At 40.5% G+C, this 18,480-nt stretch overlaps 1 protein-coding gene across 2 annotated transcripts in view; it reads right to left on the bottom strand.

The window, feature by feature from the left end:
• The window catches only part of ARHGAP28 (Rho GTPase activating protein 28), a 77,061-nt gene extending 60,777 nt beyond the window's left edge, over positions 1 to 16,284 (bottom strand). For both annotated transcript variants that reach the window (XM_049830179.1, XM_049830180.1), the window contains exon 1: positions 16,011 to 16,284. In XM_049830179.1, coding sequence (XP_049686136.1) covers positions 16,011 to 16,141 — 131 coding nt within the window. In that variant the 5' untranslated portion in view covers positions 16,142 to 16,284. The remainder of the gene's footprint in view (positions 1 to 16,010) is intronic.
• Between the last annotated feature and the right edge of the window lie 2,196 nt (positions 16,285 to 18,480).

Below are 18,480 nucleotides of genomic sequence, written 5' to 3'. Positions count from 1 at the left end.
GCACGTGGGTTGTGCAGTGAGACTGAAGAGGAAATTTCTGTGACCATTTTAGCATTCAAGCAACTGGAAAAGGAGCTGACAGAGGCACCAGGCCTTTGCTTTCATGACTGCATTAATCTTCTCCTGGCCTTGGAAAGAAATTTTAGATGAACTTAGCACATGTTCTCAAGGAGCTTTCTTTCTCCAAGTTATTTGTACTGTGGATCCTGCACTGATGAATGATAATGTCAGTGAAGTGGCCAACATAAATAAAATTTCACTCGCTAATCATTTTAGTGAGGATGCCTGATGCTGTGTCGCTATTTAAGAAGTTGACAGTTAACTACCATGGTCCAGAATTTTTTATATACATGGATTAAAAAATGGTTTTTTCCTGTCCCTGAAGGTGGTGGTGGGAACAGGAGGAAGCATTAATGCCCTTTTTTCATATCTATGTATCACCCAAGAAGATCTCTTTCTTAGGTGGAGTTATGGAGTTCTTTTGGTCCAGGGGAAAGATTTTCAGATGCATATCATTTTAAGAACTAAGACAAATAATGTTATTGCTACTGCTGGAAATGTTCCTGGTTGGCAACTGAGCTATATTAACTATCATGTGAAAGTTTACTCCATGGCAAACGTGGCATAATTCAGTTATTCTGTCATGAAAGATGTAAAAGCCTAGCTAAGTTACTCTTTATTTACCCTGTGCTAAGAACAGGTCCCTGAACAGTCACAAAAGCTCACAGTGTAAGTGGCAGCTTGTTAAGTCATCACAACTTGCTTGTGTTTCTGAGTCCTAATAGACTAGGAGGGAATGAGTAGTTTGGAGATAGCTGACTACCAGACAGCACCTATGGTCTTGGTGGGAATTTGAGAATAACTTTTGATCAAACAAGGAACAAACTGAAACTAAGCCATTTTGTATTTGTGAACTGCCTATTCCTCTAAAGTTTCCTCCAGAAAATGCTCACATAGATGCAGTTGTCACAGCTCCAGGAGGTACGTGAGTCTGTGGGCAGCTATTTTGTTTGTTTTTCCTACACTTTCTGTCTATACATCAGCCATAGGCAGAGCCACAGTCCTGAAAACTGACAGGGAAAGTTTTCTGGCCTCACTGCAACACTTTAAGGCAAGGATCTGAGCTAGGAGATGGGTCAGGACGACTGCAGAGCATGCCCTGGTACATCCCACAGTCAAGCTTAGAAGTTGCCTGAGTCTGTCCTTCATGAGCAACTGGACAACACAATTAATTCCCTCCAGGTGTCCATCTGTGACAAAAGTACCATTCAACAATTTTATATAGAATATTTCTGTATGAAACAGAATATGAATAATAATAATGTGTGAATCACGCCCAGCAAACGCTGCAGGAAACATAAGGAAAGTACCACTAAGAAAAGTTTATGATAAAAATTTTGTCCAATGAAAACTAGACAACTACAGCAACTCAAAGGAGCCACAGAGTTGCTCTTGTTATTTATCTTGTCATTGGGGTTAAAATCAGCCCATCCACCAAAAGGTGTTCGAAGTGCTTAGAAATAAAGCAAATCAGAAAACTCTATGGTACAGACAGTAGAAGTGTATAAGTCAAGAATTTCCAATCCAGATATTATCTGGTTGGTTTCTTTATGCAAAATAAACACATTTCATTTTCATTACGCAAATATTGGATTGTAGCATGAGGTCACAGCTAACCAAGAAGCTACTCTCTTATCATAATTTCCAGGGAAGCAGTACTTTCCTATTTACATATTGTATAAGATAAAAGTCAGAACTTAAATACAGTGTAATAAATAATTTCACCTTAGGCATTTCAAGGGTTGCATCAAATAAATGTACAGACCTGACCTTTCAAAAAAGTTCTGCCATCATATCTGGTATAAATGTGTATTTTCTTACACTTTCTTTGTTGAAATGCCTAGTGACATCAGTGTGTTTCAGTCACTTGTTTAGACTTCTGAGTAACTATTTTGATTTCAACAATCAGTATTTTATATTCTAGTCACAAACTTTTTTTTGCACATAATGCAGTTACAGAACTTTTCAGCAGCTTTGATTTCAACAAGTGCCTGATTAAATCAGTAATTTTAATAAAGCACCACATTAAAACTAAATGTTGAAGTTGAGATTCATTTAAAATAACCTTCAACTAAAGAATTTTGCCTGATCTTTCATCATGGTTTTGGTCTATTCTTCACTTCACTACTTAGTAATGGAAGAGTGTATCTACTCAGCAAGATCTCTTCCAATGCTTTCAAACATGTCTCATTCTCAAAGACTGACTAGCCAAGTTTTGTCTGATGACAAGACAAATGCAAAAAACCCCCCTTGTCTGTGTAGCAAAAGCATTCATATGAAAGCATGGTTGTTATAAAAGTAGATATTAGATGTTTTCTTTTTTAATTCTGCACTTCCTATTTCCAAAACTAACTGCCACTTCATTCTTAAATTTTGAGTTTTCTCTCAAGTTCCTTTAGATTCTTTTCATGATTGGAAGATTCCTTGGTTAGGTTTCTGATTGGTTTTTGTATTATTTTATTTTATCTTTACATAGGATACACATTCTGAAAATACAGATAGGATGACATGAATGTCAACCAATCTTTTTATCTTAGGCACCTAAAAATTATATTTATATTTATTTAAATTGATGCCTATGATCAAAATCAATTCAATGATTCATCCCTAAAAGGCACAACATCAACTGCAAAAACCAACACACCTTCCCTGTTCTCAAAATCTATAGGACTTATTGCAAAACCACAAAAGAGCAACACATCAAAAGTCAAAAGTAATATCAAAAGCATAGAGAATGTCACAGGTAGAGGAAAAAATCCCACAGCTTGATACTTACAGAATTTACTAAAATCTAGTTGCTTCTTTCCAGCTACCGGCCCCAAAGTATAGCTGTGGATGAGGCAGAGACACAAACACTGCATCCTTTGTTACCTGTCCACACAGCTATTTGAAGTCTGCTAAAGAGCAAACTTCTGAGCAGTTACATAATGACAAAATAACACAAAGGAAAACACATACATGATTTTGCGTCAGCTCTTTTCCTTTCTGCACAGCAATTCCCATGAAGATTGCAATGTAGAATATTTTTTTCCTGTTAGTATTGCTTACTTTGAGTTTTCATAACTGCTTGGAGATCTGCATCAACGTATTTGATTTCAGCTAATCAGGCATACAAATGAACAGGAATGCAGACACACAGTACTGTAAAAAACACAGAAGGAAGTTTTTTCAAACAAAATCCCTCTATTAGGCAGTGGTTCCAGTGGTGCAATCAGAATAGGAAGGAAAGTCTGTGTTGCTTCATTGTTTTGTTTGGATTTTGGGGTCCAGTGCTAACGTGATAATATTTCCATTTGTAAGTATACTTCTCTGAAGGCAATCCAAAAAAAGTGACTATGATGAATTTAATAGGAAAAATATCCTATTGAACTTGCTAAGTTTTTCCATCATGAGTGACCATTACAGAACTACCCCACTCAATTATCTTTTCTGTGTAGTTCAGCAGCTTTTGGCTAAGTTTATTGTTTTTTATCGAAGTCCAATAAATTCACAAAGTGGATTCAATAGGTACGCAATTACAGGGAAATTCAATAACTGAATTAAGAGTTTTTAAATAAGAGAATGGATTGAACAGCATAAACGACCAAAAAGAATCTAGTATATAAACTGGGGGGAGTGGGGGTGGGGGGATCGCCACTTGGGGACTAACGGGGCGTCGATCAGCAGGTGGTGAGCAATTGCTTTGTGCATCACTTGTATATTCCAATTCTTTTATTATTACTATTGTCATCTTATTAGTGTTATCATTATCATTATTAGCTTCCTCTTTTCTGTTCTATTAAACCGTTCTTATCTCAACCCACAAGTTTTTCTTCTTTTCCTGATTTTCTTTCCCATCCCACTGGGTGAGGGGGGAGTGAGTGAGCAGCTGCGTGGTGCTTAGTTGCTGGCTGGGGTTAAACCATGACAGTCCATTTTGGCACCCAACATGGGGCACGAAGGGTTGAGATAACGACAAACCTGACCAGAGCTAGTTAAAACAAATTTGTTACAAGCGTTCATTATATTGGTCTAATAGTCGCTGGTCACTATGTTGATTTTTGTGTTCTTAAAGTTGTTGCTCTCATTTTTAAGCACTGCAACCTATATCAATGATATAGAGTTGGTTGCAGGGACATCTAGATCTTTAGAGACAAGCCCAAAGCCTACTGCTGCCAAGAGGAGTTTTGGATTTGACCTCAAATGTTGTGACATGTCAACTATATTTGTAATTCAAAGATTCAGCTCTCTATTACCTCCACAGTTCAACAGTTAAAACAAACATGTCCTCTCTACAGACACAACTTATCTGATCGTCCCATCACACTGTGTAATTCTAAACGGGATTTTCCAGGTAGCATGTACAGAGCACTGTATCATCTCTCTGGCTTTAGGTAGCATCATTTAAATGTGAGAAAGGCCAATGGTGGCAGAAATGTTAACTTAAAGCAAACAGGATTTTTCCTTACGTCTCTCAAACATAAAATGCATAGCAGCAGTTTTGCAAAGTGACCAAATTCTTTTCATCAGATGTAAAATTGGTATTGAAGATTAAGAAGTTTCCTTCCCTTCTGTAAGAATATGTCACTCCTCTCACCATATGTAAGTGTATGTTGTTCATTGTTTATCCCCGAGATCTACTCACCACTTTGAAGTGGTCTTCAGAAGATGCTAAATTCGTTCTGCTGTACCCACATTATAGGGCATTACTCATTTTATAGATTGTCACAAATGATGGAAAAGTGGTATTAAGTTTTAAAATAAATATAGATCACAGAAAAGCACATAAAAATAAATGCTGAGCTTATTATCTTCAGCTATGCAAGTTGCTTGAGTGTATTGATGTCAGTGAATGTTGTAAGACCCTAAGAAGATGGCCAAGGCCATAAATATGCATTTTCTGTAAAGATATCAGAAAAACTCTTCCTGCTATCTATTATTTTCCTGGCACCTGGTGCCAACTGCTTTACTGAACTTCAAAGATGAATCCAATACTAAGTTTAAATTTATTCAAACATCTGCAGAGATTGCCTATCAAATGTTATTGCTACTGCTATGTCCAGTGAATTCATGGGATGTGGTTATCTGAGGGCTTTAGGGTAGCCCCTCAAATGCATATCATTTCAATTTTTGGTTCATTTCTATTGAGGCACAGCCTGAGGTCCCCTTTGGTTTGGATGAAATATAAAATCTATCCCAGTGATAGAAACTCATCACCAATAGTCTCAAAGGAGGTAACTTAATCTAGCTGTCCACTCCACTGATATAATTAGGAATGCCCTTTGTCAGCCTTTGAGGGTTTAACTACAGCTGGCTGGGTTCAAGGCAGTCTTAGAAACCAATCTGTTTTTAGTAACACCATCTCCTTCACAGAATTACAGACATACTTTCAGCAGATATACCCAGCTAACTGCTGAATGATGTTTTTCCACCCACTTATGCAGTGGTCAATGTCTTTTTCAGCACAACTGAAGCCCTGGATCAATGCCATGAAATGATTCAGAAACCAAAGGCTGGACTGACAGCTCAAGAATAAAGGTCATGAACCTTACTTACAGTGTTTGAATGTGGCTCAAATCAGCCTCTGAACATCATCATATTCCTGATCCAGCTGATGAGTTTTAACTAGAAAAAAAGATTCTAACGGATATTCAGATGCTTACCGGCCTATCTGTTGTTTAAGAAATGAAGATATTTTAGGTTCTGTTCTCTAGGGAAATCAGAACTCTATTCTTTACATGGATTAGCTAAGTTAGGGGGAAAAAGTCTAACCGAATAAAAATTTAAAATCTTCTTTAAATTTATTCATCAAGACTAGTTCTGGATCTCTGCTGTACCCTTGACTCTTCTGCTGGAGTCTGCAGGGATTCAGATGATGAATACCTTCACAGTATTGCCAATAAGCTTTTCTAACTGAATATCACAAGCACCACTCCTTTTTCATATGCTTTGCTCTGGTAGGAATCTGATTTGCACAAATGAATGAGATACTCTGTTACAGTTCAAGTAAGTTGGATAAAGCTTCATGTCCAGCTTGCAACATATTTGAGAAAAATGCACTATAACTTTATACAATTTACTTTACACAGTTAGACCTGAAAATACCCAGCCTAACCTATTCATCAGCAAAGTGGCCTGTTCAGAAAAAATGTACCCTTTTTTTTCTTATCAGTCCTGAAGTATTTGTCTAAACACTTTGAATTCCAACCTACAAGTTTCTACCTACAGCCATGTCAGTGGGCTGGACACTGGCTCCCCCAGGCCAGAAGCGCTATAGCTGTGGTACTGCGGCACTGCGTCTGCTTATTGGCTTCTGCAAAATGCTGTGCTAACGTCACTGTACAGCTCCTGGACACAGGCAAAGGGAGGTCAGATTTGCTTGGAGCCACCCCATAAAAAGATACCCTGAATTCCTGTGTTGTAATTGTTACGTGGTAATCATGAAATCCACTAAAGCCATGGATTTATTACCTTGCTGTTAAACCTTATGGTGTCAGACTGAACTTTAAAATTTTTTTTTCCTTGCTTTATTTGGTTCCTTTTTGGCTGTAATACAGATTTTCTGTAGTTGTCAGAATACAGGCATTACAACTGGGCCTTAAACACTGATAGTACATAAATTTCAGTGTCCTGCGTCTGAGAGCAAAAAAAAGAAAAGGACTGTGAATTAAAGAAAAAAGCAATACACCTCCTTCTTGCTTCAGTAAGTCTCCATATACGCAGGAGAAGGTTAACTCTGAAAATTATGACTTACTGTATCTTTTAGAATTCTTGATAGCACTAACTGTTAATTATAGACATCTTCATTACCCACATGAATATCATACCCCATGTTTGTATCTGGAAAGAGAAAATGAGCCTCCAAGGACATCCTATGACAATAAACTCCCCTTACAAATGGATGATTACTTAAAACTACAGTGACTCATTGTTGCATGGCACATAATGTAATTAACTGCAGATTTCCCTGTGTTCAGTACAGACTGAAACAAGCTGGTTTGGTTTGCATGGTCTTACTGCATTGCTGAGTGTGGCACAGTTAACTTCAGGTCTGGGTTAGCTAAATCTTTTTAAAAAAATTCAGTAGTTAAAAAAAGCCATAAAAGATGGAGTCCATTAAGGATGAAATGCCTCTTGACCACACAAAACAGCTGCAGAGTCAATGTCCCTCACAAAAATCTGTGGTGTACTTCTTAAATACAGAAAATGGAGGTCCTGTATAATGAAGAAGGCTTGTCAAAAATTGACATACTAGGTTCCTTTGTTTATTTTTAATTGCCACTCTTTGTCAGAGGCAACAGAGGACTTAAGGAAATATGCTTGAAAAAAATTCCAGTTAATATTTGACTTGTGGGATACGTAATTCTAGTGTTCCCCATATACTCTGTGAATTGCAAGTGACACATGGGTAGCCTTAAGCTTCATGCTCCATCTATGGGCTTGTATGTATTGTACACACACACACCTAAGCAAGAATAAATTAATACTTCCAGAAACCTCACATTTCCAATAAAGTTATCTTTGAATTCTCATGGTTTAATTGCCTTTGCTAATTGTAAGAGAGAGGGAGGGAAGAAAGCAAGCAAGCAAGGCAGCACCAAAGGATTGCAGCAGATCACTGGGGATTATGGGGAAATGCATCCTCTGAGTGGAAGATGTAAGTAGGATCTTACACAGGGCAGACACAATTATTTCAGCAGGAAACTAAAGATTCCCACATATTTAAAAGACCCCTCGCCTGTGCTTGGCCAGCTGTCTCTGCTTCCTTCTGTCCATCCTCTCTCCAAAAGTAAGCACTTTCAAAGTGAAATCCTGCTGCAGCCTAAGTACAAAGGCTTCCCTTGTCTCTGTTCATTGGGATAAGCTCGCTGTTTCCTTTCACTTCCTTGCACATGCATGATATGGGCACCATCTGGCCCAGAAATGGCCAAGGACAGCCAAGCTTGCAAAACATCTTCAGAGAATGCCCTAGGCTCCCCTGCTCCATGTTTCACCTGTAAGTACAGCAAAGATTTTATATTCATCTCTGATACATCCAGAAATATATTTAGAGCTCAAGTTTACAAAATATTTGAATAACGGGGGGGGGGGGGGGGGGGGGGAGGGAGGGGAGGGGAAGTATTGCAAAAGGAGTACAGGCCTAGTCACCATCGTATTTTAATTATCTAAGACTTCATACTGATGTCTTATTCTGCAAGAATCCTATTAAATAGGAAGTCAGCCTGAGCTGAGACAAGAGATAGCATAATTAGATCATGCCCTGTAAGCAAAGTTATTTTTCAAAAAGATCTGAGTTCTGATGGCTTGATCCCGTTTCCACTGAATTCAGAGGTAAAACCTCCATTACTGCACCTAAGTATCCATTAACTCACTCCATGTGTATAAACAAGGCTCATATCCCACTTGATGTTCCACTGCAGGATTTATTATTGACCTTTTATTAGACTAGAATATAAAATACAGCATTTCATGTTAGATTGAATGCTACATCTATCCAGTTCTTGCTCTTATACTAATGTTAGCATTAAAAAGGATCTGACATTCTCACTTTTAGATTCTCTCTTGACCACTAGGTATGATCATCACTGGGCTAGAAAATAACCTTGGATGATATTTTATTCTTAGCTTTTATTAGCCAGAGAAAGAGAAACTGATGGGAAGGCTCTCCATCACCATACCTAGAGTTTGCATAGGCTAACCCAGAGTCTGGGTAACTGCAGACCCCCTGATGTCTGCAGGGGCATAGTTAGCAAGGAACATACTACTCAGTGAGTCAAATTCAGACCCTGTATAAATTTGTTATTCACTGCCCAAATCTGTCTATTGGGAAGCTAGGATTTTTCTGATTAGCTGTAGTAAAATATGAAGACTTACAGCTCTAGAGCTTCTTCTATCTCTGGTAGCAAACTGTGAGAGTGACCTGATATCTAATGTCCTGAGGTTTCACCCACAGATGTTTAAAACACAGTTCCCCAGCTTGCGTCTTGCTTTTCTTGTCTTTCAGCTGGTAAATGATGTCAACCCAGCTGGACTTTTACATCCGATATAGGTCTTCAATATATACTCCCCTCTGTCTCTCTGCAGTAGTGGGGCTCTTCCACCCTCCACAAAAAGACTTACTGTCATTATTTTGCTCACTATATGCTCAGAGCAACTTTTGCACAAAGAAATGTTATAAAAGGCTTCTATAGTCCTCAGGTGGAGATTCAATAATGACAGCACTTAGTAGCAGAGATTACCTTCTCTCCTTTGTTCAGCCACCTTCTGTCTAAACATCCAGCATAGGGCCATCCTAAACTGGATTATTTTGCACATTTGAAAATCCCACAGGCTTACAGTAGCCAAGTATTACACATAGCATCTTAAATAAGAAAACATAACCGTCTTCAAAAGAACAAGCTGATAATAGGCTCCCTGCTCCAGTGTTTGTTCCACTCTCCTCAGAGACTCTGGCAGCATCTGGAAAGTTAACAGACGCAGGCAGGGGAAAAAATGAATTACAGAGATGAGGGATCCCTCACAGGCCATCAGTCTTTTCCTTGCATCGATTACAAGAGGTGCCAACTAAAGCATTTCTGCTGACCTCTGCTAGAATTCTTCAGGGTAATAAGGGCTCATTTTCAAACAACCTGTCTTTTAAACCATTTCAACTTTTGACTTCAAAATCACCACCTAAATGCCATTCCAAAACCCATTGCCACGTGTGTCTGATGGGACTTGGGGATCAGCTGTAAATGACCCCACCACACAACATTCTTTGGGAGACATTTCTTTTCTCACTCCAACTCCTTTTATTTGCACACAAGGAGAGTCAGGTCACATACCTGTAAAGGTGGTTCTTCTCCTGCCCTCCTCTGCTCCCTTTTTCCTCCCACTTCCTTGCACTCTCTTTTTGTCTCCCTCTTCTGAGTCCCTGGCACATACAACAGGGCTTGGAAGAACATGATGGGGACTGCTTCCACCAGGAGAGAAAGAAGGAGGCAGGCAAAGGGGCAAAAATGCTAGATAGGATGCCTGGCTTCAGTCACCAACCTGGGACGTGATTATGGGCACTCTTCTCCCAGTTCCCCTCCCATGCTGTTTTAATGCACCCACCACGGTGGTACCTGAAGGCTGCACAGAGCATGGTCCCACCTTGATGGCAGACGTGCTGCCTGCCAGCCTTACTCTGCTGTGCTGCTTGGCCATCTGGAGCAAAGCACTGCAGTGGGCCAAGTGGCTGCTAGTACTGTGGTTAGCCAAAATCCAGGATGTTAACTTGATTGTTTGCTATGGATACTCCTCACTATTTCAGGATGTGATTCTATATTTGTACAGTGCTAACCAGATGCTTTTCAAATACTGTTCTAGCTAGGACATTTACCAGTATTCCATCCTTGTGTCTTGCAGTTCCCATCACTGCACATTTTCCACACATTTACATTGAATTATTTTGATCTCCTGTGTAAAACCAACACTTTACAGTTCTTGATTCTTGGTGATTTGTTATGCCAGTGCTGTCAGTCTGCCAGATGCAATCTGAAGGTGTCTGTGTAGGGCACACAGGGCTCTCAAGTCCTACATTTTTTTTGTGGGCAGCTCCAACCCTCATGTAATCAGAGATAAGTGACTGACTTAGTTAAAAATGAACAGGGCAGCTGGCTAAATGCTCAACCAAACAAAATGATCAAAAGGACAGTGCCAGATGTTTTCCATCAGCTCTACATATGGAGGTACCAGGGAGAGCAGCAGGAGCACCAAACTAAAAAGAAACCAGAGAAGCCAACTCTAGTTTCAACCATAACATTAGGAACTGGCTATAAATACTACATTCCTCAGTGAGGGTCCCAGAGGACATTCTGTAGGTATTTCTAAAACCTACAGGAAAAGTGTGTCTACTATTGTCTGACTTATTTATATGCATGCTCCTGGTAAATGTTGTATTAAGAATTATCATTCTTAGCATCTATAAAAAAATATACTTTAAAAATCATATTTTAGAAAGCTGCTAGAAATTTTAAAAAGTGTTTTTTCCACAATATTTATTTTGTGCCCAACCTGTGCCAATACATTTTGTGGGGTTTTCTTTTACCACTTTTAGTACATATTAAAATTTCAATTTCATAGGTTTTTGAGTCCAAGTTACTGCAAGAGGCCCAAGTCATTTCAAGATTTACTGTGGAAAAGGAGCCAGCTTTTTATTTTTGTCTTCTGGGGAAGTTTATGGTAGAGTGAGATAAACATCCAAAGTAGTTAAGGTTGTTTATCCTGCATCACTTAGAAGACATTCTTGACATCACTTGTATACAACTGAGCAGGGGAGCTGCTCAATCAGTGCTGACAGAAATTAAACCCAGATCACCCAGCCTCAGGGCATACAGACCTTACTTCAGTGTGATAAAATCTGCTTCTGTTGGGATAAAAACAATCCAAATTTTGGTGCATAAGGGCTCCTTTTCCAGTTTTGTTTCAGTCATTATTTTGGGACGCTTTATCTCACCGTGACATATCTCTGTAGTATCTTGGGGCTCACAAGTGGGGAAGAATATTGCAAAAGGCTCTAGTGCCATGCTTGTCCAGTGTAATGACTTTACTATTGGCCCCATATCTGCAAGTTGCAGGTTTGGAGAGCAGGGATCCTGGAAGCTACCAGTAGGTAATGTAAGGCAACACAGAAACTTCAGAAATTTTTCCTGTTCTTTTTTGACGCTATAGTTTAGTGATGCCTGCCTGAAAGTCACCCCTTGACAGCAGGAGAAGGGAGACATGCTGAACATTAAAAGACTGGAAAGGCATTTCCCTGAAACAACTGGAAGTTCCAGACTTGCCCTGGGCTAGGAGAGATGCTAAGAAGGGGTCTTGGCTGCGTTGTTCAGTGGTGCTGAAATACACTTTGACCTTTACCTATGTAGCATGGTCCTAGGTTTGGTAGTATATATGCTGCTCTTTGCATGAATATTGACTATAAAGATGTTTATTCCATGTATAAACAGCTTGATGTGCCCCTTAAAAGCTGCTTTAAACCCATTCTGCAGGGCAAAACCTGTGAACGTGCTTTTTCTTTCCTCTGATTCTTATCTCATGCACATGCAAGCCTAAGCCACTAATTGCAGTGGAAATATCTGTGATTTGCAGTGCAGGATGAGTTCTTTGCTGGTAGGTATGCTAGTAACAAACGGGCTGAGGAACTCACTAACTCTCATACTTGAGTCTAGGAAAGCTTAAGCATGACTCACTTAGGAATGCTTTGTACTCCCCTAATTGCATAATTACCTTAGAGAGCTCACTGGCCATTTGGCATAGAGGTCATGCCTGTTTCCTCTGAGCACAGGGTAACTCCTCCTAGCTTCTCCTAGCAGGATAAAAAGGAGTTGTGAGGAAGACATATGGCCACGGTCTCACTTTTCCTCTATATAATCCAGGACCAATATTTGTGCATGTCTACAAAGTCAGCAGTTCTGTGAAGTGAGGATGGTAAACCTGACCATTACTTAAATAAATCAGCACTTTCACTTTTGCACTGAGACAGTATCTGTATTGAAAGGGACAGTGTGATATTCTGGGGTGTTTGGTACTGGTGCTTGTGACATCTGAGTTCGAAGAAATGGGATTAAAAAAACCTGAGGGGGATGCCACAAGCATAGGAACCTTCCCCGCTATATTCATATGCCATGGAGTTAGTCTAACTGCCAGGCAAAGAAAACAGAGATGTCTCCAACACCTTGTTCTCAAAAGCAATAAGTAAAAAGGAGATATGAATAATACAAATACTATCAACAATTGCAGTCATGCAAAACAGATGACAAGCAAAGTGAAGGGACCTGAATGCCCCATGAGAAAAATGGAAAATGAACTTGCTAGTTGCATTAACGAAATTAAAGGAAGATTTGTCTGGATATTTCTCCTGGACCTCTAGCAAGCTCAACAGTGCAGTTTTCAGGGCTCACCCTTTGTGTGGAACTGGGAAAGTCAGTCAGTCTGCAAGATGGAACAAAAGGAGAAAGATAGAAATTAATTATATAGATAGCTGAGGAGAAGATATTTAAGTATAGCTATCTTTAGTCCCCCTGACGCTCTCTTCTTCTGGAGAATGGCTGGAATTTGTGGTCCCTCTTCTTAACCTTTTTATTAGTGTAATCCAACAGCAAATTTGGAAGCTCAAATTCTCCTTTGCAGATTGGTGAAGGCTACGATTGACTATGTAGTCAAACTTTCATCCCGCTCTCCCCTTCATTACACCTATGAATTTACCATCCTTCACTGTACACTGATCCATCTTCCATTTGAAGCAGCTAAAGCACATCTTCTCCTGTCCCCCTTACAGCCCACCAGCTAATATCCCCTAACATATAAAGGAGTATATACAGTCTCCTTCCACTGGGCTTATGAATGAAAATACTCGTGGCTGCTATACTTCATGCTGATGCTAATGCTGCCAGCGTATATTGTAGACATGCGCACAGGATGCCTGCCTGATTGGCCCTTCAGGAGTTGTAGATTGATGTGAATCCAAGTGGTCTGATGTATCTAAGTTACTTTATTAGTGTAAACTTTGGTGTCCATGCACTTCTCGGCTGTGTACTTGGATTGGCAAGAGTGTGTATGATTACTCATTTGTTTAGAGGTTCATGATGGCTACTTAAATCTTTCATTCTTTTTTATCAGCGTTTTTTTAAATAGTGTGAAGTTGAGCAGTGTAATGCTGACTGAGGATGCATTAGCTTCCCCTTTCTGTGAGAAACCTCTGCTTACAAAGTTCACAAAGTGAAAGTGTTTGCAAGAGAAAACATAGCTGGGAGACACATCCAAGCCTGGCTCTGGTGAGTGGGGCTGTTGTTCTGATATAAAGGGAGGATCGCTCCAAAGTAAGAAAAAAAGTTTTAGGGAGAGGAGAGAAAATGGAAGATCTTGATTCCTAAGCTGAGAGAGAACTGGTCAGCAGTTGATCAAACTGAGGGCTAATAACCAAGACTGATTCTGTTCTCACAGGTATATATCTGAAGTATGGACTTCGTTAGAGCTATATGTAAGTAAACCCAACCAAATTCAGAGGAAAGTCAGGATCTGGGTCCCAACTACTTTTGTTGTCAAACAAAAAATAGACAACATGTCTGTTCGTTGCATGCTTTTTTAAATAATTTTCCTGGAGTGTCAAGGAGTTAGCATGCCGTAGTGTGGGTGGCTGCCCTAGGGATCAAGAAACACCAGACAGAGTCTATAGTAAAGCTTCTTGCATTAGGATGGCGGCAGAGGAAACTATACAGAAAATGCAGTCCAGGAAAGAGTTCTTAGAAGATGAAGTAGGGATTAAGCCAGAGCCTATTTTACCATTTGCTAAAACACTCAGTGCATTTCCCTTCATGGATTCTGCATTCCAGAGTACTGCATGCTGGGTTAATAAAATCCCTCTCTTGAACAGGCTTTGGAAACTCGGATGGTCACTGACTGCCCATATGGCAGAATTTGGCTATTGCTATTAGACAGCTGCAGGAAGTTGAGGACAAGAAAGGGGAGACAGCACCAGAATCTTATGGAGATGCAGACATATAGAGAGATACATGGCTTTGCCTCATGGCAGCAGCTTCCAAAATATGTTCCTCATCAAAATGCCAGGATCCTCTTTTCTTTTTTTTTCTTTCAGGAACTGCAATTTGCACTTCTGCTTTTCATTGGTGATATGTATGTGATTTAAACCCTCATACACCCTGAGCTTAAGTTTCAAGAGCATTTTAAAACAATTAGCACACCTACAAGAAAAATAGCAAAACACCACATTTCCATTGCTCACAGACTCAAAGGGAGATTGAGTTTAGCATTCTTCCTTGGGGAAGAAATGACATGCTCCCCAGTAACCCAATGCCAAACCACTGCTCTCTGTTTTGAGTAGCAAATGCCATTCTTACTGCGTCTAAAAGCCCAGACTGTGTTTCTTTTCTTAACATGAAATTGTGTATTTTGGTACTGCTCTCAAACAACAGTTTAACAGAACAAAGGAGTTATCTTTATGAGACAGCTAGGGAAATACACAAAGAACAGGAAGAAGCAGCTAACCTAAATAATGACATTGAAAACAAAATAGCTATCGGGCTATAAATAAACAATATGAAGCAAATATAATTATTTTTATTAAAAGAAGCCGCAGACTTAATTCCTGAGACATCTACTGTTTCCTCAGACTTTAGTTCTCATTTTTTTCAGTCAAGACACAGAATAACATTTCCTACTTTCTTCAACTTTTTACAGTGTGAACTTTCATACCACTTCTTTTGGAGAAAACTGCAAAACCCAGACACGGACATTTAAGAGAAAGGTCAGATTTTCTAAAACAATAAAATTGCCTAAACTGCTGTTTTTGAACTGTGCAAATACATGCATTCTTACAGAGCAGGGAAGTAAACATACACATGATTGCGTTAATTAAGACAATATTTAGTTTCCTGCAACCTAAAGGAATTTTCTTATTTAGACTGTCTTTAACGATGCAGTCTCCCGTTGTGTGTATGAGAGTGTGCAAAGCAGCAACCGTAATTTCACAAAAAGGCAAGGTCTGGTCCTAACCTGGTGGGTGAGTGGGGAAGGTATTAAATAATACTCTAAACCAAAGCCAGAATCAACTTTCTGAGCACCAGACTCAGTCACTCCAGTCTTCTCACTTTCTGTAATAGTCCTAAACGACCTGAGAAGCAGCCTGATTCACGTGCCCTTTTTTCCTGGAGATTGTCTTGTTGAGTATCTCAGGCAGGAAACTGGCCTGATCTGTTGACTTACAAGATTTCAAATAAGCATTCCTGTTTCCCCCTCTCAATCCCGACCAGCAGCACTAAGCTGAATCACTTCCCCGGCGGAGGCAAGAAACGGGCAAGAGCAAAGTGCTCATGAAGTGGCCGAGCAATTGGGAAATGCTCTTGGGCTGACACACAGTCCGCAAAACCCAAGACCGACACCAGCAACACGTCAGGGCACGGCACCGGTCCCCATCCCTCAGGCTTTACCTGCTGGTGGGTGAGTGGCCTGTGGGGATGTCCTGCACAAAGCTCTGCTCCATGCCCGGGATCCTGGCCGGGCTGTGGGGATGGTAGGCTGTCAGAACCACGCTGCCCGAGTCCTTCATCTCCATGGTCATAGCCACATGTCGGCCCCGCTGCCAGCGACCAAGGTGACCGAGGGGTGCCGACGGGCCGGCAAGCAGTCCTGTCACAAGCGTGAGCACATGGCCTGGCTCTGTAGCAGCCTCTCACCACCGTTTGCTGTCAGGAGAGCTGTGTAACTGAGACACTGCTCCTCTCCCTGTCAGGAAAGCTGAATTAGCATATATTCAAAAACACCGCCCACAAAACAACCCACGGGGAAGTTACTATGTTCCTAGGAAACTAGAAACCTGAGATAATGCTGCATGGCACCGCACTACCGCAGGGAAGACGTCTTGCTTGCTTTCTTTTTTTGTTTCCTTTTAAGAGCCAATTTCTTAACAGTCCTCCCGCTCCTGAATGAAATAGGCTTGACTAAGTGAAATCATTTGCCAGTTAAGCAGCAGGACAAGTGGAGAGCGCTAGTCAAACACGAAACGTGGTTTGGCAGAGCAAGGAGTGACATTTAAGCTGCTTACATGGGAGATTCAGAAACCAAGTGGGCTCTGCTCTGTTTAAATTATCAAGGAGCAGGAACCCTGATTTCCCACATGTCGGATCATTTCTGTGGCAGGGAGCTGCACTTTCTTTCTCCTGAAAACAGATTAAGCTTTCATTTTGCCTGATATGGCTGTGTACATAATTAGAAGGTCACTAGGAAATGAGTGAATTATTTTTACAATAGTGTGCATTCATCTGGAGTAATGCCATAAATTAATACACCCAGAGATGCTTGATATTTTTTCATGCTTGTGCTTGATCTTTGTGTGCTAATTGAATGTTTTTCACTGAAAAGGAAACTAGCAAGCAAAAATATCAGGGTCCAGTTCTGGAGTAACACCAAGAGAAAACTGTAGACAAAATGAGAAACCTCACACATCCCTTTATTTTCCTCTCCCACTTCTTCAGTGTTTGGTGTTTTTTTGAAAAGAAATGTTTCTGATAAATACCTGTTCCTGAAAACTATTGTCCTGCCATGGGAAGGATGTCCCTAATTTTACTATAAGAGCTACAGCTCTCTGAGCACCTTCTGAGCAAGTGGGTGAAACACCAGCCTCTGTGCACCTTTGTCACAGCTGCGGATGGTGTTCCCAGTGCAGGAACTGTGCAAAATGCCTGTCAGGATCCTCTTTCACATCCCCCTCGAGTGAAGGTTCTATCTCTAGTGCTGCTATATGGTTGCCTAAATTACACTGTTGGTCTCTCCAGCTGGCAAAGTAGCTCAGGCTTTGAATGGCACAAAAATGATTCACCTCATCTCCACCTTCCCCCAAGCTCCATATCCTGCCTGGAGGGGCAGGACAGTTTCAGCCAAATATGTTGCCGCTACTCATGTAGGCAGTGCCCAAGTTAATTTTAAATTACCCAGCACAAGACACTGATAACAGTACACTTGGCAGCACTTCTTGCCAGGCTCACCCAGGAAGCATAAATATTTGAACATGCAGAGCCTCTAGGCTTGCACTTGCTACGCTGTTAATATGTCCTGGATCAAATATTTTAAAGCCAGGCTGCCCAGCATAAAATCATAGTTGCTTCCATGGCAGCGGGGAGGCCCTCTGGGAGCCACTGTAAAACCCTGTACATATATGCTAGAAATGAAGGAGAAGGCTCTAAGTCAACTCTGGAAGCACTGCCTAATGCCCACAGCATCAGGACAGTATCTCATGGTGCCACCAGTGAGGACTGGGGTGGATACAATAACCAGTGAAGACCTCATTGAGGTCTGTGATTACTGGGGTATTCAGGAGAGGGATAGGGTCTGAAAAATTAGGATAGATGCCATCATGGATCTCATATCCCAACTCTGTGGAGCTCTGACTGAATGCTAAGCTGATGCGTGGCAGCTGGATGACAAGGGATGCTGCTGCCAATGTCATTTTTTTCCCTTCCTACCCCAGCTTTACATTTCCTTCTTGGACCAGAAGGTGGGTATCCCACTTCTCTGATGGGGGGGAGTAAATTATAAACATAACTTTATATTTGGCACAAGTGCCAATAGATATTTTGAAAATTAATCAGCCAAAATACATATATCAAACGGAGAGCTGAAAATTTCCAAAATAAATTATAAAATATCTGTTGACACCCTTTAAAGGCATTCTCCACAATTTACTTCTAGACACTAAACACCTGAAGAAACATACATAGTAAAAGGCACCAAACACCATCAGAAACAGAGTAGGCATCCTCTAGGAGATGAGGGTGCGGACAAAGTATTGGCTGCTAGTCCAGATAAGTCTTTTTTCTTCCCTTCCTAGCATCGTAGTACTAGGCTTTCTCCAGTACCATCAGACAACAAAATGATGGTTATGCGCTTTAAGCTATGTGTAGA

Source organism: Accipiter gentilis, chromosome 27 (assembly GCF_929443795.1).
Source record: "Accipiter gentilis chromosome 27, bAccGen1.1, whole genome shotgun sequence".
In the NCBI taxonomy this organism is placed as follows: Eukaryota; Metazoa; Chordata; class Aves; order Accipitriformes; family Accipitridae; genus Astur; species Astur gentilis.
Note: the sequence above shows the minus strand (reverse complement) of the source record. Positions and strands in the feature narration are given on the sequence as shown.